General features: G+C 35.3%; 2 protein-coding genes across 11 annotated transcripts; one reads left to right on the forward strand and one right to left on the reverse strand.

Moving 5' to 3' along the window:
- Positions 1-194: 194 nt before the first annotated feature.
- LOC110682231 lies at positions 195-25,920 on the reverse strand. Of its 2 annotated transcripts, XM_021858505.1 has the most exons (14): positions 25,608-25,920; positions 25,415-25,480; positions 25,273-25,315; positions 24,990-25,150; positions 24,385-24,486; positions 3,457-3,531; positions 3,264-3,367; positions 3,091-3,169; positions 2,622-2,714; positions 1,790-1,854; positions 1,656-1,668; positions 1,494-1,574; positions 949-1,057; positions 195-836 (listed from the first exon to the last, which is right to left on the reverse strand). In XM_021858505.1, the coding sequence occupies exons 1-14, from the start codon at positions 25,740-25,742 to the stop codon at positions 739-741; spliced, it is 1,224 nt and encodes a 407-aa protein (XP_021714197.1). In that variant the 5' UTR covers positions 25,743-25,920; the 3' UTR covers positions 195-738. The 2 variants fall into 2 exon arrangements, with proteins under 2 accessions (XP_021714197.1, XP_021714196.1); XM_021858504.1 differs by having other exon boundaries at positions 1,494-1,668.
- Positions 11,786-21,592, forward strand: LOC110682232 (bifunctional lysine-specific demethylase and histidyl-hydroxylase NO66-like). 9 transcript variants are annotated; one of them, XM_021858511.1, is made up of 10 exons: positions 11,786-11,904; positions 12,013-12,086; positions 12,858-12,921; positions 18,180-18,491; positions 18,589-18,643; positions 19,298-19,516; positions 19,604-19,696; positions 19,784-19,887; positions 20,027-20,458; positions 20,679-21,145. In XM_021858511.1, the coding sequence occupies exons 5-10, from the start codon at positions 18,602-18,604 to the stop codon at positions 20,866-20,868; spliced, it is 1,080 nt and encodes a 359-aa protein (XP_021714203.1). In that variant the 5' UTR covers positions 11,786-11,904; positions 12,013-12,086; positions 12,858-12,921; positions 18,180-18,491; positions 18,589-18,601; the 3' UTR covers positions 20,869-21,145. The 9 variants fall into 9 exon arrangements, with proteins under 9 accessions (XP_021714203.1, XP_021714202.1, XP_021714199.1 ...); XM_021858510.1 differs by having other exon boundaries at positions 12,013-12,071; XM_021858507.1 differs by having other exon boundaries at positions 11,786-12,086.
- Positions 25,921-26,141: the final 221 nt, after the last annotated feature.

The following is a 26,141-nucleotide window of genomic DNA, read 5'->3' on the forward strand; positions in this document are numbered from 1 at the left end:
CAACTTAAACTCGACTTGAATCGTTAGAGCTTACCTATAAATGACTTGAAAGCTTGCCTTATTCATATGGATCTTTAGAAGTAGAAGAAATTTTATAAAAGTGATACATTGCAACACTATAGTATCCCAACAACATCAAATTAAACACTAGAAAAAACTCCATTAAGTAAACAACTTTTGATAAACACAACACCGTATAATCACTGTAAACAAACTTGTGACTTCCTGGAGATTTACCAGGCCAAAATTTAAAAGTCAAAGGCCAAACTCAGCATATTATCACAGTAACTACTAACTCTATTTACACAATGTAGTCAGTCATAGTACTTCATGTAATAGGTCAATTATCATGTCCCACACACTGATTTGTGTGATACACAAATCATGTTACATATGATTTACACTATAAATACCGCGCCACGAATCTTACCTAATACACTGCAAAATCTACACTGACGTTACAAAAAGTTAAGCTACTGATTACACAACGAGATGATCCCCAAATGGCTGATAGGATTGTCTTATAGGAATGTTGATGGTTACCTCAAGCAAGCAACTTCATGACAGTGTTCAGCCTAACATCCTCAAGCAAGCAATAATGCAGAGTTACAGCGTTTTCATCAGCATCATCATTTCAGCCATGGGAAATACAGACACAACAACATTCCCAGGGAAGCTATGCGTCAATTTCCAAAACAGCTGGAGTTACTGTCAATCAGTAGCATCCAAGAGCAGTAATTAAGAAGAATCTTGCATGCTAGATCTATATAGCTCCTCGTCCACTATAAGAGGTGGTATAGTCCATGATCCAAGAGAATATCCAGAAATCTTCCCACCTGAATCACCAGACAAAATACCTCAACGACAAAAAAAATTTGGCAGGAAGAAAAGTATACAAATTTCTGTCATCCTGAGATAATAATAATAACACCCAGAAAACAATTCTACCTTCTCTGGTGGCTTCTTCACATCTTTTTTGGTAGCTTGCATAAAGCTTGGGATCCAAAGCTTTTGACAGCTTCTCGTACTTCTCTTCAGCCTCAGCTATACTTTTAGCCTAAGAAGTCAGATATCCATATTTCCAAACAGATGATCACAGATAAGCATCAGAGCTCAAACTAATTTAATCATTTGTACTGAAACAACCAGACAACCCCCCCCCCCCAACAAACAAACAAAAATAAATAATAATTTAATATTGAATTCACAAGAACCTATGAAATATTATCTAGATGAGCCATATGACAGTGAAGACACTGCAATCCTTAAAAATCACTAGACTTTTATCAATTTTTACATAATTTTTGAATTAATTATGGTATCAGCTTAAGCAGCAGGACTTGGGCTTTGTTATTTTCACCAGACAGACCATTATTTGAACTTACATGAAATTATAGATCTTACCTAATGTTTTTGGTCCATCGAAGTTATATTAAGTAGAAAAAGCAAAGTCTTAACTCTATTATGTGCGCCAACATTATGGCACAACTCACCAGCATGGTTGGGGCTACAGAAGCGCCATATATTCTAACAAACATGCGCAATATATTGAAATTATTCTCCAGCACATCCTCCTGGACAAAAAACCACATGTTAAGAACAGGAAACCTTGAAGCAGAAATTATATTTTCAAAAGACTTTGCTTGTAAGCTGACCTCATAGTCGAACCTGATGCATCATAATTCCAAATCCATCAGTAGATAATGTTAATCAAACAGCATGTAAAGGTTTTTCCATTACAGACATCATCATAAAGATGTATAAAAAATATAAAAGGTAAGTTACTTACAGATCATCGGATACCTCCACTAGAAATTCAGAGATAGTCAAGAATTCCATATGAAGATCATTAACCTTCATTGAAATTGAAAATAGAAATTATCAGCCTCAGAGCAGTGAAGACCCATTGTGAATACACTTCAAAAAGCAAAGTGAAACAAGACACATTGGGTGACACATCTTTGGAAAATCTACTCTCCATTAAACAGGGAGGGAAAGTAGTCAATAAACAAGAAATCAGTAGTTTGCAGAAGCACATTGTTTTGGACCTCCAATAAGAATATATTATAGTGCACCGTTCACAAGCAGTTTCCAGCAAGCATGCAAAGTTCACGTCATAAAAGCAGTTATCAGCACACAAAGATAGTCTAGAGTATGGAGACTACTTATTATGACCATCCAAGAGAGCATTTAAGATGCAGAACGACAAATACTAATTACTGATTATAAAAACTAAAAATGTATAAAAATGAAACTAATTACATTTAAAAATAAATTTAAAAGTAAGCCACATCACAGAAAAAACATGTAAAATAGACCGGAAACAAGCAGTCAGCAATGCAGAGGAGACGAAGCACGCAAACTAGCAAAACATGCAAAAGGGCCAGAAACCACTAAAACTCGAATAGAGTTTGGCGGCCTGGTTGGAAATTTGAAATGAGAGGCAAAATTTAGCTACAGTAGTTGCAAGAATCCTAAACCCCACAAAGTCATATAAACAAAAAGACACCTTCATTGAACCAAATAACACCATCTTCGATTTCCTTCCCCTAGAAAGATTCTCCACTTAATGAAGTGCAAGGAGGAATATGAGATAAACACCTTGCAAAGGAAGGAAATACCTCTTCTCCCTGCAGCTGATACAAAAGAAGATTCAAAACCCGATAATCAAAAGATTTGAGTTGAATAGCCCTCAATGCATCTTCGATTGAAATCTGAAAATAAATTTAAGTCAATAACAACGCATATATTTGGCAAATTAAATATTTACAAACTTCTAAAGAATTAAATGCAGTCAGTAAAAAAATTGCACTGATGAATCCTCATCCCAATGGATATATGAACAATGAGTGATACATCCACACTCAATTCACAAGGGGAAAAGTCTACTTAGTAAATGTTCTTCAATAAACAAGACACTCTCATCTTCAATCACCATACACAAACAGACAGTTACAAATTTGATTTCAAGATTTATCAACGATGAGGAACTTGAATCGGAGCAAAAAACAATTGACAAGTACATTTACAGTTTAATATTTATACAAGGTGAAAATCTGGAAGCAAATATACAAGGTAACATTTTTAAACCTCATCTTGTTCTGAAGCACCACAAAGCCTCCTTTCTAAAGCCCAGTATTCCTCTCCATTTTTCAGTTCTTCTCTAATTCTGCATGCTTGAAAAAGTAGAAAGTTGTTTAGGATGTTTTCTAAACAATAAAAAATAGTCAACGTTGACATGTAACAAATGCGATAAGTTAAACCTCTTTGTCAGCAGCCCATTACACTGAAGTAGAACCGTAAGTGGCCGGATTGTATCTGACTCAAAATCTTTATTAAACCTGCACGCCAAGGTAGAATATGCTTCCTGGATACAAACAAGACTCAGAAAAACACCTCAGCCTCATATAAACATGTCCAAGAAGAATCTATAAAAGCAAGATATGTTCAGCTTACTTTATCAAATCTTCCATCTCGAACAGCCACTTTGCTTACAGTAAAATCGACCATCTTCTCATTCAAAGTGTCCAACTGTTCAACAAAAGACATCTTAAAGGCTAAAATCCAGACTGAGATAGTAATCATCATACTTAACATCTTAGCACCCGTCGTTACTAGAGTTGTCAAAAGTTGATCCGACCCGAAATACCGACTCAAAGCCGATTATTAATCGAACCTTCTGAACCCGAAAAAATGGTGACCCAAACCCGACCTGAAACCAACCCTAGACCCAAGTTGACCCGAGTATGTGAGACCCGAACCCGAACATGAACTGACCTAGAGATGACCTGACCCGAATGTAACCCGTAAATTATTGACCTCAACCAAACCCGACTTGAACCGAAATTGACCCAAACCTGTTTTAACCCGTCAAAACCCGAATTGTTACTAACTTGACCTGAATTCAACTCGACTTGTTCCTAACCCGACCCGAATTTAACCCAACCTATTACAAACCCGATTCGAAATCAGCCCGACTTGTTATTAACCTGACCCAAATTCAACCCGACTTGTTATTGACCTGACCCGAATTTTACCAGACCTATTACTATCCCGACCTAAAAATTCAACCCGATCTGTTATTAACCCGACTCGAAATCAATACGACTTGTTATTGACCCAACCTAAATTCAACCCAAATTGTTCCTGACCCGATTTCAAATCACCTTAAATGTGATTTAGACCACCTTATTATTGTTGATCAAAGCATTTTGTCTAGGGAGACCAAGTCGGTCCATGCCAGCAAAAGAAAGGAGCATCATCCTCAAATTTAACAATTAAATATAGTATATATTTGTTGTATGGTCAAAGGAGATAATTATCTTCCTAAATTATAGACTATAGTTTCCTAGTATATTTCCATATATATTATAGTCAAAGGAAAAAATTAGCTTGATAAAAATGAAAATTATTTATTTATAATTAGTTGAACCCGAATATGAGCTGACTTGGAAATGACCCGACCTGATTGTAACCTGCAAATTATTGACTTCAACATAACCCGACTTAAATCCGAGAATGACCCGACTTGGAAATGACCCAACCTGATTATAACCCGCAAATTATTGACTTGAACCGAACCCAACTTGAACCCGAGAATTACCCGACATGAAAATGACTCGACCTGATTATAACCCGCAAATTATTGACTTGAACCGAACTCGACTAAAACCGGAAAATGACCCGACCTGATTCTAACTAAAATTATTGACTTGAACCGAACCCAACTCGAACCCGAAAATTACCCTAACCCGTTTTAACCCGTGAAAACCCAAATTAAACCCGACCTATTGTTCATCCGACCGGTTATTATCCCGACCTAAACCCGACCCAAAACCAATAAGAAATATGACCCGATGTGACCCGACTCAAACATGACCCAACCAAAACCCGACCCGTATAGGTTACGGAATTAATCCGAATTAATCCAACCCAAGTTGAATCGACTACCTCTTACCGACCTAAACGCGAAACCTCCAAAATTTCTCAAAAAGCATGGATATTAGCATTCAATTTTGGAATTTTTTGATATTTTTCACCCGGAAATAAAAATTCCCGAGATGTTTACCATAGTCCCTAATACCCCCCAAGAGTCCAATTGACAGGGTGGAATTATCCAATTTGCCTTTAAACGACCAATTTACGAGTTTACAACTTGCACCGATTTCATTAACTCAGCCCTACCACGAACACTTGTGACAACATATAATGATCATATATGGTTCCAAACGGCATAATATGACCCCGAGATATATCCCCTAAAATCTCAATGCTTTACGACACCGGGACCGAAACAATCGAAGTTTCTCAAAATGCGTGGATATTAGACTTCAATTTTGGAAGTTTTAGACTTTTTTTCGCCCGACTATAAAAATTGTCGAAATGTTTACCATGGTTCATAATAACCTCCAGAAGTCCAATTGGGTGGGTGGAACATCCAATTTGCCTTTAAAGGACCAATTTACCGGTTTACAACTTGCACCGATTTCATTAATTCAAGCCTACAACAAACATTTATGACAACAAATAATGATCATATATGGTTCCAAACTACATTATATGACCCCAAGATGTATTCCCTAAAATTACAAGACTTTTCGACACCGACTGTCGAATACTTCAAAAATTCTCAAAACAAATGGATAATAGCCTTCAATTTTTGAATTTTTTTTACTTTTTTTCGCTCGTAAATGAAAATTGCCGAAATGTTTACCATGATCTCTAATACCCTCCGGGAGTCCAATTGGGTGTGTGAAACCATCCAATTTTCCTTTAAACAACCAATTTACAAGTTTACAACTTGCAACTATGTTACTCGGACTCTTTCATTTACCTCACGTGTCCGTGTCGACACGACACTTGTCTGATACCGACACCGACACTTGGACACTTCATTTTTAACTAAAATCACAATTTTTTTTCAAGAAAATGAGCGAGTCCGATGCTTGGACACCCGTGTCTAATTTGACACTTCTTCCGAGTCCAAGTAACATAGACTTGCACCGATTTCATTAACTCAAGCCTACCACGATATTTATGACAACATATAATGATCATATATGGTTCCAAACGGCATTATTTGACCCTGAGATATATCTCCTAAAATCTCAATGCTTTACGTCACACCAGGACTAAAACAATCGAAATTTCTCTAAAAGCGTGGATATTAACCTTCAATTTTGGAATTTTTCGACTTTTTTTCGCCCAAAAATAAAAATTGCCGAAATGTTTACCATGATCCCTAATATCCTCCGAGAGTCCAATTGGATGGGGGGAACATCCAATTTGCCTTTAAACGAGCAATTTACTGGTTTACAACTTGCACCGATTTCATTAATTCAAGCCTACCACGAACATTTATGACAAAAAATAATGATCATATATGGTTCCAAACGACATTATATGACCCCGAGATGTATTCCCTGGAATTACAAGACTTTTCGACACCGGGCCCAGAATGCTTTAAAAATTCTCAAAAAGCGTGGATATTAGTCTTCAATTTTTAAATTTTTTTTGACTTTTTTTTCGCCCGTAAATAAAATTTGCCGAAATGTTTACCATGGTCCTTATTATCCTCCGGGAGTCCAATTGGGTGGGTGGAACCGTGGACCCATCCAATTTGCCTTTAAATGGCTAATTTACCGCATTTATAACAACATATAATGATCATATATGGTTCCAAACAGCATTATTAGAACCCGAGATGCATCCCCTAAAATCTAAAGGCTTTACGACACCGGGTTCCAAGACCTCCAAAATTTCTCAAAAAACGTAGATATTAGTCTTCAATTATTGAATTTTTTGATTTTTTTTCGCCCGAATATAAAAATTGTCGAAATGTTTACCACGGTCTCTAATACCCTTCGGAAGTCCAATTGGGTGGGTGGAACATCCAATTTGCCTTTAAACGACCAATTTACCGGTTTACTATTTGCACCGATTTCATTAATTCAAGCCTACCACGAACATTTATGACAACAAATAATGATCACATTTGGGTTAAAACGACATTATATGTCCACAAGATGTATTTCCTTGAATTTCAAAACTTTTCGACACCCGGCTCCGAATACTACAAAAATTCTCAAAAAAACGTGGATAATAGTCTTTAATTTTTGAATTTTTCGACTTTTTTTTCGCTCGTTAATAAAAATTGCCGAAATGTTTACCATGGTCTATAATATCCTACGGGAGTCCAATTGGGTGGGTGGAACCATCCAATTTGTCTATAAACGACCAATTTACCGGTTTACAACTTGCACCAATATCATTAACTCAAACCTACCACGAACATTTATGACAACATATAATGATCATATATGGTTCTAAATGGCATTATATGAACCCGAGATGTATCCCCTAAAATCTAAAGGTTTTTCGACACCGGGTTCCAAAACCTCCAAAATTTCTCAAAAAACGTAGATATAGCCTTCAATTTCCGAATTTTTTTGACTTTTTTTACCACGAATAAAAAAATTGCCGAAATGTTTACCATGGTCCCTAATATCCTCCGGGTGTCCAATTGGATGGGTAGAACATCCAATTTTCCTTTAAACAACCAATTTACCGGTTTATAATTTGCACCGATTTCATTAATTCAAGCCTATCACGAACATTTATGACAACAAATAATGATCACATTTGTGTTAAAACGACATTATATGACCCCCAAATGTATTTCCTAGAATTTCAAAACTTTTCGACACCAGGCCCCGAATACTCTAAAAATTCTCAAAAAAAGTCGATAATAGCCTTCAATTTTTGAATTTTTTGACCTCTTTTTACGCTTTAAATAAAAATTGTCGAAATGTTTACCATGGTCTCTAATATCTTTCGGAAGTCCAATTAAGTGGGTGGAACCATCCAATTTGCCTTTAAACAACCAATTTACCGGTACACAACTTGCGCCAATTTCATTAGCTCAAGCTTACCACAAACATTTATGACAACATATAATGATCATATATGGTTCCAAACGACATTATATGAACCCGAGATGTATCCCCTAAAATCTAAAGGCTTTTCGACACCGGGTTCCAAAACCTCCAAAATTTCTCAAAAAAACGTAGATATTAGCTTTCAATTAGGAATTTTTGATTTTTTTCGCCCGGAAATAGAAATTGCCGAAATGTTTACCATAATCCCTAATACCCTTCGGGATTCCAATAGGATGGGTGGAACCATCTAATTTGCCTTTAAACGACCAATTTATGAGTTTACAACTTACACCAATTTCATTAATTCAAGCCTACCACAAACATTTATGACAACATATAAAAATTGCCGAAATGTTTAACATGGTCCCTAATACCCTCCGGGAGTCCAATTGGGTGGGTGGAACCATACAATTTGCATTTAAACGGCCAATTTACCGAATTACAACTCTCCCCGATTTCATTAAATTAAGCCTACCACGAACATTTATGACAACATATAATGATCATTTATGGTTCTAAAAGGCATTATATGACTCTAAGATGTATCCCCTAAATTCTTAAGGCTTTTAGACAACAGGCCCCGAAACTCCAAAATTTCTCAAAAAACATGGATATTAGACTACAATTTTGGAATTTTTTGACTTTTTTTCCCCAGATATAAAAAGTGTTGAAATGTTTATGACAACATATAATGATCATTTATGGTTCTAAAAGGCATTATACGACTCTGAGATGCATCCCCTAAATTCTAAAGGCTTTTCGACAACAGGCCCCGAAACCTCCAAAATTTCTCAAAAAGCGTGAATATTAGACTACAATTTTGAAATTTTTTGACTTTTTTTCGCCCGGATATAAAAAATGTCGAAATGTTTACTATGGTCCCTAATATCTTCCCGAAAGTCTGATTGGGTGGGTGGAACCATCGAATTGGCCTTTAAACGACAAATTTACCGGTTTACAATTTGTATTGATTTCATTAATTCAAGCCTACGACGAACATTTATGACAACAAATAATGATCATATATGGTTCCAAACGATATTATATAACTCGGAGATGTATTCCCTAGAATTTCAAAACTTTTTGACACCGGGCCCCTATTACTTCAAAAATTCTCAAAAAACGTGGATAATAGCCTTCAATTTTTGGATTTTTTTACTTCCTTTTCGCCTTTAAATAAAAATTGCCGAAATGTTTACCATGATCCTTTATACCCTCCGGGAATCCAATTGGCTGGATGGAACCATCCAATTTGCTTTTAAATGACCAATTTACCGGTTTACAACTTGCGCCGATTTCATTAACTCAAGCCTACCACGTACATTTATGACAACAAATAATGATCATATATGGTTTCAAACGACATTATATGACCCCGAGTTGTATTCCCTAGAATTTCAAGACTTTTAGACACCGGGCTCCGAAGACTCCAAAATTTCTCAAAAATTGTGAAGATTAACCTTCAATTTTTTTATTTTTTTGACTTTTTTTTGCCTAGAAATAAAAATTGTCGAAATGTTTACCATAGTCCCTAATACCCTCTGGAAATCCAATTGGGTAGGTGGAGCCATCCAATTTGCCTTTAAACGGCTAGTTTACTGATTTACAACTCTCACCGATTTCATTAATTCAAGCCTACAACGAACATTTATGACAACATATGATGATCATTTATGGTTCTAAACGACATTATATGACCTTAAGATGTATCTCCTAAATTCTCAAGGCTTTTAGACAAAAGGCCCCGAAACCTTCAATATTTCTCAAAAAACGTGGATATTAGCCAATTTTGGAATTTTTTGACTTTTTTTCGCCCGAATATAAAAATTGATGAAACGTCTAACCTGGTCTCTAATACCTTTCGGGAGTCCAATTGGGTGGGTGGAACCTTCTAATTTGCCTTTAAACGACCAATTTACCGGCTTACAACTTGCACCGATTTCATTAATTCAAGCCTACCACGAATATTTATGACAACAAATAATGATAATATATAGTGCAAACGACATTATATGACCCCAAGATGTATTCCCTAGAATTTAAAAACTTTTTGACACTGGGCCTCGAATACTCCAAAAATTCTCAAAAAACGTAGATAATAGCCTTCAATTTTTGAATTTCATTAACTCAAGCCTACCACCAACATTTATGACAACATATAATGATCATATATGGTTCCAAACGACATTATTAGAACCCGAGATGTATCCCCTAATATCTAAAGGCTTTACGACACCGGGTTCCAAAACCTCCAAAATTTTTCAAACAACATAGATATTAGTCTTCAATTTTGGAATTTTTTTACTTTTTTTTCGCCCGAATATAAAAATTGCCGAAGTTTTTACTATGGTCCCTAATACCCTCCAGGAGTCTAATTGGGTGGGTGGAACATCCAATTTGCCTTTAAACGACTAATTTACCGGTTTACAATTTGTACTAATTTCATTAAATCAAGTCTACCACGAACATTTATTACAACAAATAATGATCACATTTGTGTTAAAACGACATTATATGACCCCGAGATGTATTTCCTTGAATTTCAAATATTTTCAACACCAGGCCCCGAATACTCCAAAAATTCTCAAAAAACGTTGATCATAGCCTTCAATTTTTGAATTTTTTGACTTTTTTTCGCTTTAAATAAAAATTGCCGAATTGTTTACCATGGTCTCTAATACCATTCGGGACTCCAATTAAGTGGGTGTAACCATCCAATTTGCCTTTAAACGACCAATTTACCGGTTCACAACTTGCGCCAATTTCATTAACTCAAACCTACCACGAACATTTATGACAACATATAATGATCATTTATGGTTCTAGACGGCATTATATGACTCTAGATTTATCCCCTAAATTCTTAAGGCTTTTCGACAACAGGCCCCTAAACCTCTAAAATTTCTTAAAAAGCGTGGATATTAGGCTTCAATTTTGGAATTTTTTGACTTTTTTTTTCGCCCGAATATAAAAATTGCCGAAATATTTACCATGATCCCTAATACCTTCCGGGAGTCCAATTGGGTGGGTGGAACATCCAATTAGCCTTTAAACAACCAATTTACCGGTATACAACTTGCACCGATTTCATTAATTCAAGCTTACCACGAACATTTATGAGTTATGACAACAAAAAATGATCATATATGGTTCCAAACGACATTATATTACCCCGAAATGTATTCCCTAGAATTTCAAAACTTTTTGACACCGAGCCCCAATTACTCCAAAAATTCTCAAAAACGTAGATAATAGCCGCCAATTTTTGGATTTTTCGACTTTTTTTTATCCCTTAAATAAAAATTATCGAAATGTTTACCATGGTCTCTAATATCCACCATTAGTCCAAATGGGTGGGAAGAACCATCCAATTTGCTTTTAAACGGCCAATTTACCAGTTTACAACTTGCGCCAATTTCATTAACTCAAGCCTACCACAAACATTTATGACAACATATAATGATCATATATGGTTCCAAACGGCATTATACGAACCCGAGATGTATCCCCTAAAATCTTAAGGCTTTGCGACACACTACAAGAAAAACAATTTTGGGCAACGGATTAATAATTTATGGGCGACAAAATTAATAGTCGCCCAAACATCTAATTATGGACCACGAGGTAAATTTTTTCACCCAATGTACAATAACAGGTGACGACCAAGATTTGCGTTGCCCTTATTCATAAATGGGCCACGAAATTATTGATAGTTGCCCATTAATATGACTGGGCGACAAAATAACTTAACCCATTGCCCAAACCAATTAAATTGGGCTGAAAAGGATGTTTAATGTCGTTGCCCATCAATTAAAACTGGGCGGAAATAAAACCCGCTTAATAAAAATCCCAAATATACCAAAACTTCAAATATTAAACTCCGTACATCATCAATTTCATTACTTTAGTTCTTCCCTTTAACAAATATTAAAAGCCATTGAAGAGCCATAGTTTTTGCGTGTTTTTGGTCAATTGTGTTTCTTGATACAATATCTAAATCCAAGTTTTTCCTTTCTCAATATTACTTTCTAGTTTGTAATTTTGTCAAACCCTAATTTGTTTGTTAATTTCATAGGTGGTCCGGCGGTGGTTAAGGGAGGCGATAACAACGGCTTCAACGCATCCTCTTAACGGGTCAGTTATATAGTGGTAAATATCAATCGAATTTTGTTTTCTGAAAAAAAAAAAAAGATTTTGATGCAAAATAATTGTTCTTTTCTATATTAATCGAGTGACATTCGAGTTTTGTTTCAATAATGAAATGCAAAATTTGTTCTTGAAAATATTCTATGCTTCTAATTTTCCCAATTTAGATCAATGACGCTATTAGTTTTGGTTAATTTCCCTGATTTTGTTCGGCGTGATGTAAGAAGCTCAGATGACAGATTTGTCCCAAGAAATTGTAAGGATTCTTAGTTGGGTAAGATTAACCCAGAATCTGATTGAATTATAATTGCTCGTGTAATATCAATTATTAGATAGCATATTAGAGGATATTAGCTCGCTTAATATTCAGTGAGAATTATATTGTATTTAGGATGTTGAAGGACAATGATATTAGTTTAATTACTTTGATAAGTGGTTTTCTATCGGGTCTGATTTTTTATAATTTCAGTTGTTATTAGTTTGTTACAGATTTACAATATAGAACTTAACATTCTAATTATTACATGAGTGAATTGACTACATATAGAGAGATTCAATTATAAGAGAACATGTCTTATTTTAAAATATGGCAAACTAGAATCTTTATTTGAACTACCCATGTAATATGAGTGAGCAGAATCAATAGAGTATGATAAATATTGACTTTCATTCTGATTAACTCATGTGCAAATAAAAACCTGACTATAATGAACCACAAACTAATTAATTTTTTTGCTTAATTGTAAAGATCCTTCTATTACCCCTTTTGTTCAGGAGCTTAGGAGCTTCAAAGAAGATCTGAACATTAGTGTTTCTTGATCAAGCTACCAATATTCAGGTTGGTGTTTTTTTATTTGATTGCTTTTGATTGTATTATACTTCTATATATATATATATATATATATATATATATATATATATATATATATATATATATATATATATATACGGGTTGAATTTTGAGTATGTTACTTTGATGAGTACTAGCTTAATTATTATCAATTTTGTGCAGCTATATGATTTGAATAGTACCTGAACTTATTGCTTTAAGAGATATGTTTTGATGAAATTTATCCAGTAGTATGCCTTGGCCAAATTAATGTAAGAAAAATGATATAATAAAGAAGCTTCTTTGCATATGATATGTGTAATTGTGTATACACTTTTTGACTTAATTGGTGTGCTTAATATATGGATTAATAATTAGTTTATGTAGATGGATAGTTCTTATTAATTGATGTGCTTAGGATATGGATTAATAATTAGTTTGTGTGGATGGATAGTTCTTATTATTAACTTGTAGATGACTAATTTTTTTTGTTCCTTGTTTTTATAATTTATTATTAAAATTTTGACTACAAAAAGCTATCAGTATGTAAAATAGTAGGCCTAAAAGAAAATATAAAGAAGAATGGTACTTTGTATTTTAGATTTTTAGGATAACACAAAAATCCTAAGCATTAGCTATACTTTGATATTTTTTCGGAAGTGGAGGTGATTAAATTGGCATAATTTGATTGTTTTTAACCTATAAGCTTTTTTTTGATTTTTTAACTAACTATTTTTTTTTGCTATTATGCTGTTACGGACTATCTTTTATTTTAAATTTCAAGAATGAATAGAGATCGAACTTGGATGAACCACAATGGTATAAAGGATAGACGAAAACCAGAGTATAAAGCAGGAGTCGACGAGTTTTTAAAGTTTGCTTATAGGGAAAAAAATGATGACACCTTGTTGAAATGTCCTTGTTTAAACTGTAGATTGAGTTTGGCCCATGATCGAAAAAACTATGCAATTCCACTTACTAGTATATGGTATAGATATTAGTTATAACCCATGGGTGAGTCACGGAGAAAGTGGTGGGCTAGATGTTAATAATGAAGATGATAACACGATAGAGGCCTCAGATAATGACGATGATGGTGATATACCATTTGATGACATGGCTCCATTGGTTTTTGATGCCACAAATGCATGGAATAATAGTACAACTTATGAGGTTCATAGTGATGGTGGTAACGCCATGGAGTTTGGTTCTAGTAGTGGCAATGATGAAACTCCTAGTAAAGAGTTAATGACATTGCTCGAAGACATGGAGGCCGAATTATATCCAGGGTGCAAGACATTTAAGAGATTAGAGTTTCTTATCACATTACTACACATTAAAGTTAGCAACAAGTGGAGTGATAAGTCTTTTTCAATGTTATTGAATACATTACATAGGGCGTTTAATCATGATAAAAAATTTCCATCTAATTCTTATGAATCAAAAAAATATACAAAAGCATTAGGATTGGATTATGTAAAGATCGATGCATGTGTTAACCATTGCATTTTGTATCGCAAGGAGTTTGCAAATGAAGAAAAATGCCCTAAATGCTTGACTCCTAGATGGAAGGAAAACGTTGTGCAAGGTGGTGATGTGTCTTCTGGTGACGAAGACGAGGGTGTTGCTGAAAAGAAAACTCAAATTCCTCAATTAGTTTTACGTCATTTTCCTCTCATTCCAAGGTTGCAAAGGATGTTTGTCTCCTCGAAGTTAGCAAAGGACATGCGATGGCATAAGGATGAATGCTCAAAAGATCAAGGTAATGAGACACCCAGCTGATTCAGAAGCATGGAAGTCCTTGGATAAAATATATCCAGACTTTGCTGCTGATGCTCGTAACAAACGCTTGGGTTTGGCAAGTGATGGCTTTAATCCCGGTGCTAGCATGAGTAGCAGATATAACATTTGGCCAGTGATGTTAGTTCCATCTAACTTACCTCCTTGGATGTGCATGAAAAGTGATAACATGATATTATCTTTGCTAATTCCCGGTCCCAAATCTCTGGGAAATGATATAGATGTTTTTTTGCAACCTCTAATTGATGAACTAAAGGAATTGTGGGAGACAGGGGTAAAAACTTTTGATACTCATGCCAAAGAGACATTTAATATGCGAGCAGTGTTGTTGTGGACTATTAGTGACTTTCGCTAATCTCTCTGGTTGGAGTACTAAAGGAGAACGTGCATGCCCTAATTGTCATAAAGATACAAGATCAGCTTGGTTAAAACATGGGCGCAAATATTGTTATATGGATAACAGAGTGTTTTTAGATCACAAATAGAGACGTAATAGGAATTTGTTTGGTGGAAAAGTTGAACGGGGTCCTTCTCCTACTCCACTTACAGGACATGATGTTTTAGAGCAATTGAGTGGCTATTCAAATGTGGAATTTGGAAAAGGTGTTACCAGAAAACGAAAGAGAGGCGAACAATACATTGTGCATCAATGGAAAAAAATAAGTGTTTTCTTTCAATTGCCATATTGGAGTCATCTTTTAGTGCAACACAACTTAGATGTTATGCATATAGAAAAAAATGTTTGTGAAAGTATATTAGGCACACTACTTGATTTATCAGGGAAGAATAAAGACACCTTAAATGCGCGATTGGACTTAGATGATATGATGATGCATAGTCAATTACGTGCCAAGCATTTAGGAGATAAAAAATATAAAATCCCTCCAGCAACATACAACCTAACTTTGAATGAACAAAGAAAAATAGTCACCTTTTTGTCTAACTTAGCTTTTCCTGATGCATATGGTTCAAATATATCGCGGTGTACATCTTTACAAGATGGAAAGATCATGGGAATGAAAACTCATGACTTCCATGTTTTCATGCGAGATTTGCTTACCCCTGCCTTTAAGGGTGTCATAGATGAGAAAGTGTTGGAGCCTTTAAGGGAGCTCAGTTTATTTTTCAAGCAATTATGCTCAAAAACTTTGAAGGTTTCCGACTTAGAGCGAATGGAATCAAATATCGCAATCACCTTGTGCAAGTTAGAACGTATATTCGTTCCTACATTTTTTGATGTGATGATACATCTTCCAATTCACTTGGCCACTGAGGCTAGGATTGCCAGCCCAGTACATTATCGATGGATGTATCGTTTTGAAAGGTAAGGTTTTATTTATATAAAAAAATAGGTTTTATATATAAATAAATACTTATATAGATTATAACTAAGTTTTTTTTTAAAAAGGGCGATGAGGACATTTAAATCATATGTACGGAACAAAGCTCACCCTGAAGCTTCAATTGCTAATGGGTACATAAAAATGGAATGTCTAACATTTTGCTCAAGATATATTTCTAAGATTGAGACGCAATTTAACCGTCTAGATCGAAATGACGATATCGATCATCAACAACTCCATACCCTGTCCGTTTTTTCTAAAATGGGCAAGTCTTTAGGGAAGATAAATATAAAGCAACTGGCTTTTGATGAATGGAAAGAAGCTCACCTTTATGTTCTAAAAAATTGTGACGAAGCACAACCTTTCTTAAAGTTAGTGTTATGATGTGATTGATTTGAATTTTTTTTTTATTAAAAATATATACAATTAACTAACTATTAGTTCCTTAATTTCTTTGGTTAGTGAGTATCTAATTGATACGAGTCTTCCAAAGATTGACTTTTACAAGTGGTTTGAGAATAGGGTAAGTGAGCACACCCTTTTTTTTCCTATTATATATTTTTTTCTCTTTTCTTGATTGTTTTCTTTATTACTTATTGTGAAATATAGATTATTAAGCTGTGGAAAGATGGGGATGTAAGGATTACCGAAGAGTTATTTTGTTTAGCAAGAGGACCCATGAAACGTGTTGTGACTTATGATGGATATATCATTAATGGATTTAGATTTCACACCAAAAAACGGCAAAGAAATCGAAAAACTCAATATAGTGGTGTGGTGGTTAGAGGCGATGAGGAAAGTGGAGAAAAGAATTTTTATGGGATTTTAGAGGAGGTTATTGTGTTAGAGTATGGTGCCTTAAAAAATCGAACAAGTCCCAAAGTTGTTTTGTTTAAGTGTAAGTGGTTTGACGTGTTTAGTGACGGGAAAGGGATTAAAAAAGACAATTTAGAAGCAGTGCTTATCAATGTTACTCGGAGGTTAAGAACCAATGAGTCATTCGCTTTAGCTTCTCAAATTGAACAAGTTTTCTATGTGACTGCTCATAATGATACAGATTGGAGATATGTAATTAAGGCAAATCCACGAAACTTCTTTGATTTCCCTAATAATGAAGATACTCATGAAAGCGAATCATTATGGGATCATGTGGCTCCACCGGTTACTAACTATGAAAATGAAAATGATGAAGACATTAATATAGTTAGGGATGATGTTGAAAATGAAGTGGTGTACGCTAATATCAACCAAGGAGATGATTTCATTAATGAGGATGAAGAGGAAGAGGAGGAAGAAGAAGAAGAAGAGGAGGAAGAATTGTCTAATATGGAATCTACATTGCAGGCTCTTAACGATGACCTCGAAGACAATGATGATGACAGTGATAGTTCTAGTGAATAACGTACTTAGCATATGAAAGAGTCATTTATTTATATATTTGAAACTAGTTAAATAATTAAATATGCTCAAAGCTTTTGCTTTAGTTATAATGTCTATAACCTCTTGATTTAACTAATTTTCTGTTTTTGTTTATGTATTTGTGCAGAGTAAGTAGTAGCTAACTGTAACTTTTCTAATTGTTGCTTTAATAATTTAGATTATGTTTTAGTTCACTTATGCTAATGGATGATAAAAGATTTAAGCAATGAGCTTGGTGATTCTAAATAGTATATATTGAATTCGATATAGGTGAAGAAGTGGCTAATTAAGGAGTTTGTTTTAGTTAACTAACTGGTTGGTTTTTGCAAGATATAAAGGGGCTGGATCAACAGTAGGTAATATGTGTTTTCTCCTCAATTCTAGCTTAACATGTAGGAATTAAAATGCTCTTTCAGTGAGTTAACATGAATATTGCTTGTTTATTGGCCAAATTTTTTATTTTTGCAAGGCAGTATTCATTAACTCACATAATAGTATGCATATAGACAAGTATAAACCATGTTTCCTAACAACTTTTTTCATGATTTGTGCTTGTTATCTTTGAGAAAATGATCTCTACAATGTTACCAGTTAGTTTCATGCTCATAAGTCACTTCCTTTGAACTACATTTTATGTTGCTCTGAATGGAGAACCATCTCATTACATGTTGCTCATAATTTATTTAATTATTGATTTTTTTATAGGAAAATGTCAATAATTCCAACTTCATCAGAACAAGATCAACAAGAAAATGAGATTCAACAACCACCATCAAGGTTGACTTATCGTGAAAAGCGAAGGATTGACAAAGCTGAGCTTCGACAAAAATTCCCTGATCGTAAGAGGCGTGGCCCTACTAGGGGTTTAAAATATGCTTCCAAAAGAGCAAGAAATCCAGAAGAAAAGATTACGTTAACTTTTATGGATGAGCTTCGACGTGTGGTTGGTGAAAAGGCAAATGAGTTCATATGTGATTGTAGCAATTGGGTGGAAGAGTTTTGTCCTTTGAATGCATTGTATGCCTATTACACTTGATAAAATTACCTTTTATCATTTCCATTTCTTAATGTGTATGTGGATGATTATGATTTTAATATTTTCTTTTTGTCACAGGAATTAGGCTAAAATGGATCCTGATGCGAAGAAAAGTTTATATGACAAGATTTTGGTGAGTCAAAGTATATATAATTCAATTATAAAAGTTATATATAGTTAGATAATTAGCTTTTTTTTTAAAAGCAAGTCGGGAATATTATTAATCAAACCAAATCAACATCCGCCAAGGCTAATATTCCTTGGGGAAAAGAGTCAAGAAAAACAAACTCCGACCCACTAGGGGGAGGGATCATAGCAGCATAATGTGCAACAACATTACCTTATGTTGATCTGCCAACCTTCTGTTGCTTAACAGCAGTAATAACAGCACTTGCATCCCCTTCCAACTCGACTTTAGTAAGGGATAGAGACTTAGCTAATAGCAGCCCCATCCTAGCAGCAAGGGCCTCGGCCAGCTTGACAGAAAAATCACCTTGATATCTCTTCACTGCAACAGCAATCAAACGCCCCCTATCATCACGTATAACAGCACCAAGGCCCACCCCGTACCCTATAATAGCTGCATCAGTGTTTACCTTCAAGCAACCTTCAGGTGGGCGAAGCCAGCTGCTTCGGGAAGTCAGTCCCCCTGCCTGACCACACCCCACAGCCTTGTTGTACTTCCTGTAGATTAGCTTAATAATGATATGTTCTGTCAGATTTATTTTTATTAATAATGATATGTTCTGTCAGATTTATTTTTATTTTTAACTTGATGATTTACTAGGCAAAATACAATTTACCTGAAAAGATTGGTGGTGCGGACGCGACTGATGCATTGAGCTTTCAATGTTCTATATTATATAGGCATTGGAGGTTTAGACTCAAAGAAAAATACTATAGAGGCAAAACAAAGGCAGAGGCTAGAGACAATAGACCTTCAACTATTGATCCGATACAGTGGGATTGGTTGGTTTATGAGTATTGGAGTTCCCCAAAACAAGAGGTAATGTGCTTCCTTTGTTTAATTTATTGCTAATCTGCTAAATATTTTTGCAATTATACTACATTAACTTGCCGGCTCAACTTGTAGGCCATTAGCAAAGTGAACACAGCAAATAAACTGAAGTTAACTGAAACACCGGCTAATGGTGCAAAGTCCACAGCAAGAATTTTCTATGATATGGTGTGTAGTTTTGGCCTTTTACTACAAAAAGTAAGACATTATTTATTGTAAATTCTATGACATGGTGTGTATTTTTTTCATACGTAGATTATCGAGCCACAAATTGTTGCCAATCAAGTCGAAGGGTCATCTGAACATGCTGAAGTGCAACAAGATCCCATCTATGTGAGATTATATGAGAAGACAAAAAAGTATGTGAGATTACAAGGAAATTGCCCAGGAATAATACTGTTGTTCTGTCTTTCATGTTACTATTTAAATAGTTATGCCTACATTAGCCTTATCTCATACTTAATATGCATAATTTTTTGGGCTGATTTCATTGAATAGGCATATAAAAAAGGATGGAAGTACTATTTGGGAACCAAATGCTGAAAAGAACTATGAAGAACTCAAAAGGCTTCACGAAACTGAAATCACAGAACATGGTGAGGACACACTGAGTGTTAAAGATGCTTATATGAAGGTATTAAAACCTAAATCTGGATATGTGAGAGGACTTGGTCCTGGAGCTCGACCACCTACAAAAGTTAGAATCCAAGGAGATGATATGGATAGGGTTCAACTCTCTACTCAAGTTCACACACTAAGTGCGTCAAATGAAGAGCTCAGAGAATCTAATGAACAACTTAAAGCATCAAATGAGGAGCTCAAAGCATCAAATGAGGAGCTCAAAGCAGAATTTTCAAGAATGAACAAGGAAGCCATTGAACGTGAAAATAAACTAAGAGAAGATATGCTAAAAATGTTTGAGGAAATGAGGTATGCAATTTTTTCACAAATGATTTAATTTATTTAGGCCAATGAGTTATAAAGTTAGATCATAATGTACTGTGATCAAATTTAGGTTGCATTGTCTTCCGTATAGGAAACTTAACTGTTTCTGGTTTATATGTACTGTGATCAAATTTGGGTTGCTGCCTCAACGCTGCTCGATGTTGCTGCAATGCTTCTGCAACGATGTGGGGATGCCGCAACACAGCTGTCTGTGGAAGGAACGCAATGCAGCAGTTGTTGCTGTGGTGCTGCCGCAACGCTGCTGTTGCAGCTGCAGTGCTGCCGCAACGCTGCTGTTGCTGCTGCAGTGCTGCCGCAACGCTGCTGTTGCTGCTGCACTGCTGCCGCAACGCTGCTGTTGCTGCTGCACTGCTGCCACAACTCTGCTGCAATAGTTTTAGGAGCTTTTTCCACGTGCAGCAGTGTATTCACTAAGCTTGATGTGTGTATATCTGATATGTAGATGATTTACATTGCAAGTGTAGGAAGCATACATTATTATTAATGTCAAATTTCTCTAGTTGACAAAGAACAAACATGCATTACATATCAAACCATTTAGCATTCATTAGAAAAAAAAATGCTAATTATGACTTGATACATGGAGAGGTGATTGCTCCTAAATTTGACAAATTTCACAATTGTGAGTTTATATTATTTCAAAATGCATTTATCAAGATTTTTGTAAAGATATGTAAAAATATGACCTCCCTTTAATGTGCTGAAAGAAGCAATATTTTGTAGCTTTAATTCTATTTTATTGTATCTTTTTAAATCGTGTATCTAATTTTGGAATATTGTTTTACAGGAACAAATGATCGTGATATTTTCATGACAAGCCAAGGAATAAGATGTATATTTTGAATATATTTTCTCTTATTACAGGTAGTAATTTCTAGGGATTGATAAATTTAACTTAGTGCGATCATAGTACTTGTTTCTTAGTAGAAAATTTTAAATTTAGTTGTAATTTTGATTACCTTCGGACCATCAGTTGAACTTGGAGAAAGTCGTAGTACTTTTTGATGATCTTTCAGTTTTTTATGAACGATGAAATGCAATTGTATTGAAATTGTGAGCTATTATGAACTATTGTCCAATGAATACTATATTGATATATATTATATGAAAGAGTGCAGGAGAACGGTAAAAAATTAGTAAGACAACAACAATAAAGTCATTGCCCAATATTGTAATTGGGAAACAACATAGTCACACATAACTTGTTGCCCATGCAATGATTTGGGCAACAACATAATCAAACATAAATCGTTGCCCATGCAATGATTTGGGATAAAATCCAACGAATATTCAGATTTAAAATTGGCGCTGTATTTTAAAATTGGGCAACAGATATAATAAGTCGTTGCACAAATTAGTTTGGGCGACGACATAATTGTTGCCCATATCTATGTATGCCATGTCACAATTTAACGTTTGGGCGACGAAATACTGTAGTTGTTGCCCAAAAAGCAATAACAAAGGCAACGACAAGCAAGATTCGTAGCACAAAGGTATAACTTCGGCAACAACATAATCTGACGCCCATGCCCTACTTTGTGCAACTAAATGAAAGCACGTCGCCCAAACATGAATGGGCGTCGACCCTATGGCGACGAGCCCACGACGAGTTGAAGTTCGTTGCCCAAACTAATGGGCGACGAATAACCAAGTTAGGGCGACGATAATTTTTGTTGCCCAAAATTGTTTTTCTTGTAGTGACACCAGGTTCCGAAACCTCCAAAATTTCTCAAAAAACATAGATATTACCCTTTAATTTTGGAATGTTTTCACTTCTTTTCGCCCGAATATAAAAATTGACGAAATGTTTACCATTGTCTTTAATACCCTCCAGGAGTCCAATTGGGTGGGTGGAACATCCAATTTGCCTTTAAACGACCAATTTACCAATTACAACTTGCACCGATTTCATTAATTCAAACCTACCACAGACATTTATGAAAACAAATAATGATCATATTTGGGTTAAAACGACATTATATGACACCGAGATGTATTTCCTAAAATTTCAAAACTTTTCGACACTGGGCCCCGAATACTCCAAAAATTCTCAAAAAACGTGGATGAGCCTTCGATTTTTGAATTTTTTGACTTTTTTTCGCTTTAAATAAAAATTGTCGAAATGTTTACCATGGTCCCTAATACCCTCCGAGAGTTTAATTGGGTGGGTGAAACCATCCAATTTGCCTTTAAAGTTTAAACGACCAATTTATCGGTTTACAACTTACTTGCACCAATTTCATTAACTCAAGCCTACCACGAACATCTATGACAACATTTAATGATCAGATATGGTTCTAAACGGCATTATATGACCCCCAAATGTATTCCCTAAGATCTCAAGATTTTGCGTCACCGAGCCCTGAAATCTCCAAAATATCTCAAAAAGCGTGGACATTAGCCTTTTATTTTGGAAATTTTTTGACTTTTTTTCGCCCGCAATAAAAATTGTCGAAATGTTTTTCATGGTCCCTAATACCCTCCGGGAGTCCAATTGGGTGGGTGAAACCATCCAATTTGCCTTTAAACGGCCAATTTACTTGTTTACAACTTGCACCGATTTACCGATTTACAACGGCCAATTTAATTAACTTGCACCGAACCCGATTTGAACCGAAATTGACCCAAATCTGTTTCAACCCGTCAAAACCCGAATTTAACCCGAATTGTTACTAACCTGACCTGAATTCAACCCGACCCGTTCCTAACCCGACCCGAAATTAACCCAACATGTTACAAATTCGACCCGAAATCAACCCGACTTGTTATTAACCTGATCCAAATTCAACCCGACTTGTTATTGACCCGACCTGAATTCAACCCTAATTCGAAATCAACACGACTTGTTATTGACCCAACCTAAATTCAACCCTAATTGTTCCCGATTTCAAATCACCTTAAATGCAATTTATACCACCTTATTATTGTTGATAAAAGCATTTTGTCTAGAGAGACCAAGTTGGTCCACGCAGCAAAAGAAAGGAGCATCATCCTCAAATTTAAGATTTAAATATAGTATATAATTGTTGTATGGTCAAAGGAGATAATTATCTTCTTAAATTATAGTCTATAGTTCCCTAATATATTGCCATACGTATTATAGTCAAAGGAGATATTTAGCTTGATAAAAATGATAATTATTTATTTATAGTTAGTTGAACCCGAATATGACCTATTGTAACCTGCAAATTATCGACTTGAACATAACCCGACTTGAATCCGAGAATGACCCGACTTGGAAATGACCCAACCTTATTATAACCCGCAAATTATTGACTTGAACCGAACCCGACTTGAACCCGAGAATGACCCGACTTGAAAATGACCCGACCTGATTATAATCCGTAAATTATTGACTTGAATCGAACCCGACTTAAACCCGAGAATGACCCGACCTGATTCTAAATCGCAAATTATTGACTTGATTTGAACCCGACTCGAACACGAGAATTACCCTAACCCGTTTTAACGCGTGAAAACCCAAATTAAACCCGACCTATTATTCACCCGACTCGAATGTAACCCGACCTGTTATTAACCCGACCTAAACTCGACCCAAACCCGATAAGAAGTATGACCCGACGTGACCCGACTCAAGCATGACTTAACCCAAACCCGACCCGCATAGGTTATTGAATTAATCCGAATTGACCTGACCCGAGTTGACCCGACCCAACCCTGTCCCGTTTACCTGAATTGACAGCTTTAGTCATTACCTAATCTACAATCTACATACTGGTGAATGGCTATTGCAATCTTTTTCCCTTTATTTAGTAGGATAAGATTTTTTTTTTCTGAAAATCCCTAGAAGAGAACCAGATGGCCCCCGAACTAGTTCAATAAAATTTCCTTTAGATGCTAGTTACAAGACAAACAATAAATCTCCATACCTGGTAGATATAGCTTTCAACGAAAGAAAGCACAGGTAAATATTTGAATATGGATTCTGGCCTGTTCAGATCCATCCCATGAAACATAAAGTAAGATCTACACTGCCAAAAAAAAAAAAATTAAGAATGTTACCATCATAGAGTTTGACAGACTGACAAGGTCTTCTTTTACTAGATAAAATAAACAACAAGAACATCCACCAGCATTAATAGACAAGAATCACTTTTTAGTACAAACAACCTACATAAATTAACCAGGCTAGTAAAGTTTAACTAAAATATGGATGCAAGTCTAGGAATAAGAAGCTTTTCTGAAGATTTTGCATGTTTCTCATATAAATTGGAATGTACTAGTGCCCATAGCTATGTTGACGTTGGATATCCAATAGCTACTGAGGATGAAATGAAAAACCGTGTCAAATAGCATGCAGAGCAGCATGATAAGTATAGTAACCTCAAGACAATGGTAAGTAGGGATCATCAAAATACATATTAAACTATCTAAACAGTTAAACAACATCCACAATTCCAATTAACAATCTCAACCATTGCTGAGTCGCAATGTGATCAAGTAACATGCTTTTGAGGAATATAGAATCACTCACAAAGTCTTCAAGTGTGGAATTAGCTCGTTGCATAGCATCCAACCCAATTAAAGCCATGTCTTCACAGACTGCATTCGATCCTGAACCACGGCTGCCATCACCAATATCCTCCTTAACCAAGTCAACAGACAGTGGATCACCCAAACCACCCGTCTGTTCACCTGCAATAACCACGAGGTACAACTTAACCATAAACACTCTCCAACTACAATGGTGGGTATTGGGTAAAACCCAAAAGAGTCTTCTCAACAAACTAAAAATCCAAGGTTTTGATTATTCTCACCAGGCAAAACTACCAATGCATTCTCAAGAAATGACGGCGAAATCTACGCAATAAATGTAGAATTACAACCAAGAAAACAATACGTATCACAAATTAGAAACGAATAAATGCATAATTAACAGATTAAACATAGATTGATCACCTTAGGTAAATGTTGGGAAATTAAGCTACATTTGTCGTCAATACTCAGTTTTCCACTGGGTTCAATCTAAATCATAAAAAAGACATGGAATTTCACGAATTATTGTTCATTAGTATTGCAAATTAAGAAAGTAGATTGCAAAAAAATTAAATAAATAAATAAAGTACTTGGTACGAAAGGGAGAGTGAATTACCAGAAAGAGGAGAAATTGAGCGAGAAAACGGTGGGAATCAGAGAGAGAAGAAGTGGGTGTTGGAGAGATGAAGTGTTGGGAATCCATGAATATCAGCATCCTCTGTATTTCTTCCAGTTTCTTCAGTCCCTCCATTCTCTGCTGCTTGTTTGGAATAAAGTACGGAGTAGAAAGTTAAAGTTAATCAAGGGTGAAAGATTGAACACAGGTGATTTTTGCTTTTATATCAACCCTAGTTTATGCAAAATTGCCCCCCAACAATTTTTGCAATGACATTAAACGGACTTCAATCCTAGATTCCTAGCCTCCTAGGTCATGGACACTATTTTGAAGAGTACCTCGAAACACAAAAACTAATTGCTTTGATTTGTTTGGTTCATTTTATTTTAACTTAAATAAAATACGAGTAGCTATTTTTTTTAAAAAAAAAATACGAATACTACTTTTTAATAAAAAATACAAACAACTAAGGAAATAATCAAAAACAATAAACAAAATAGAGAAGAGAAGGCAAGATTGTAAAAATTTGCTCAT

Source organism: Chenopodium quinoa, unplaced genomic scaffold, assembly GCF_001683475.1.
Source record: "Chenopodium quinoa cultivar QQ74 unplaced genomic scaffold, ASM168347v1, whole genome shotgun sequence".
NCBI lineage: Eukaryota > Viridiplantae > Streptophyta > Magnoliopsida > Caryophyllales > Amaranthaceae > Chenopodium > Chenopodium quinoa.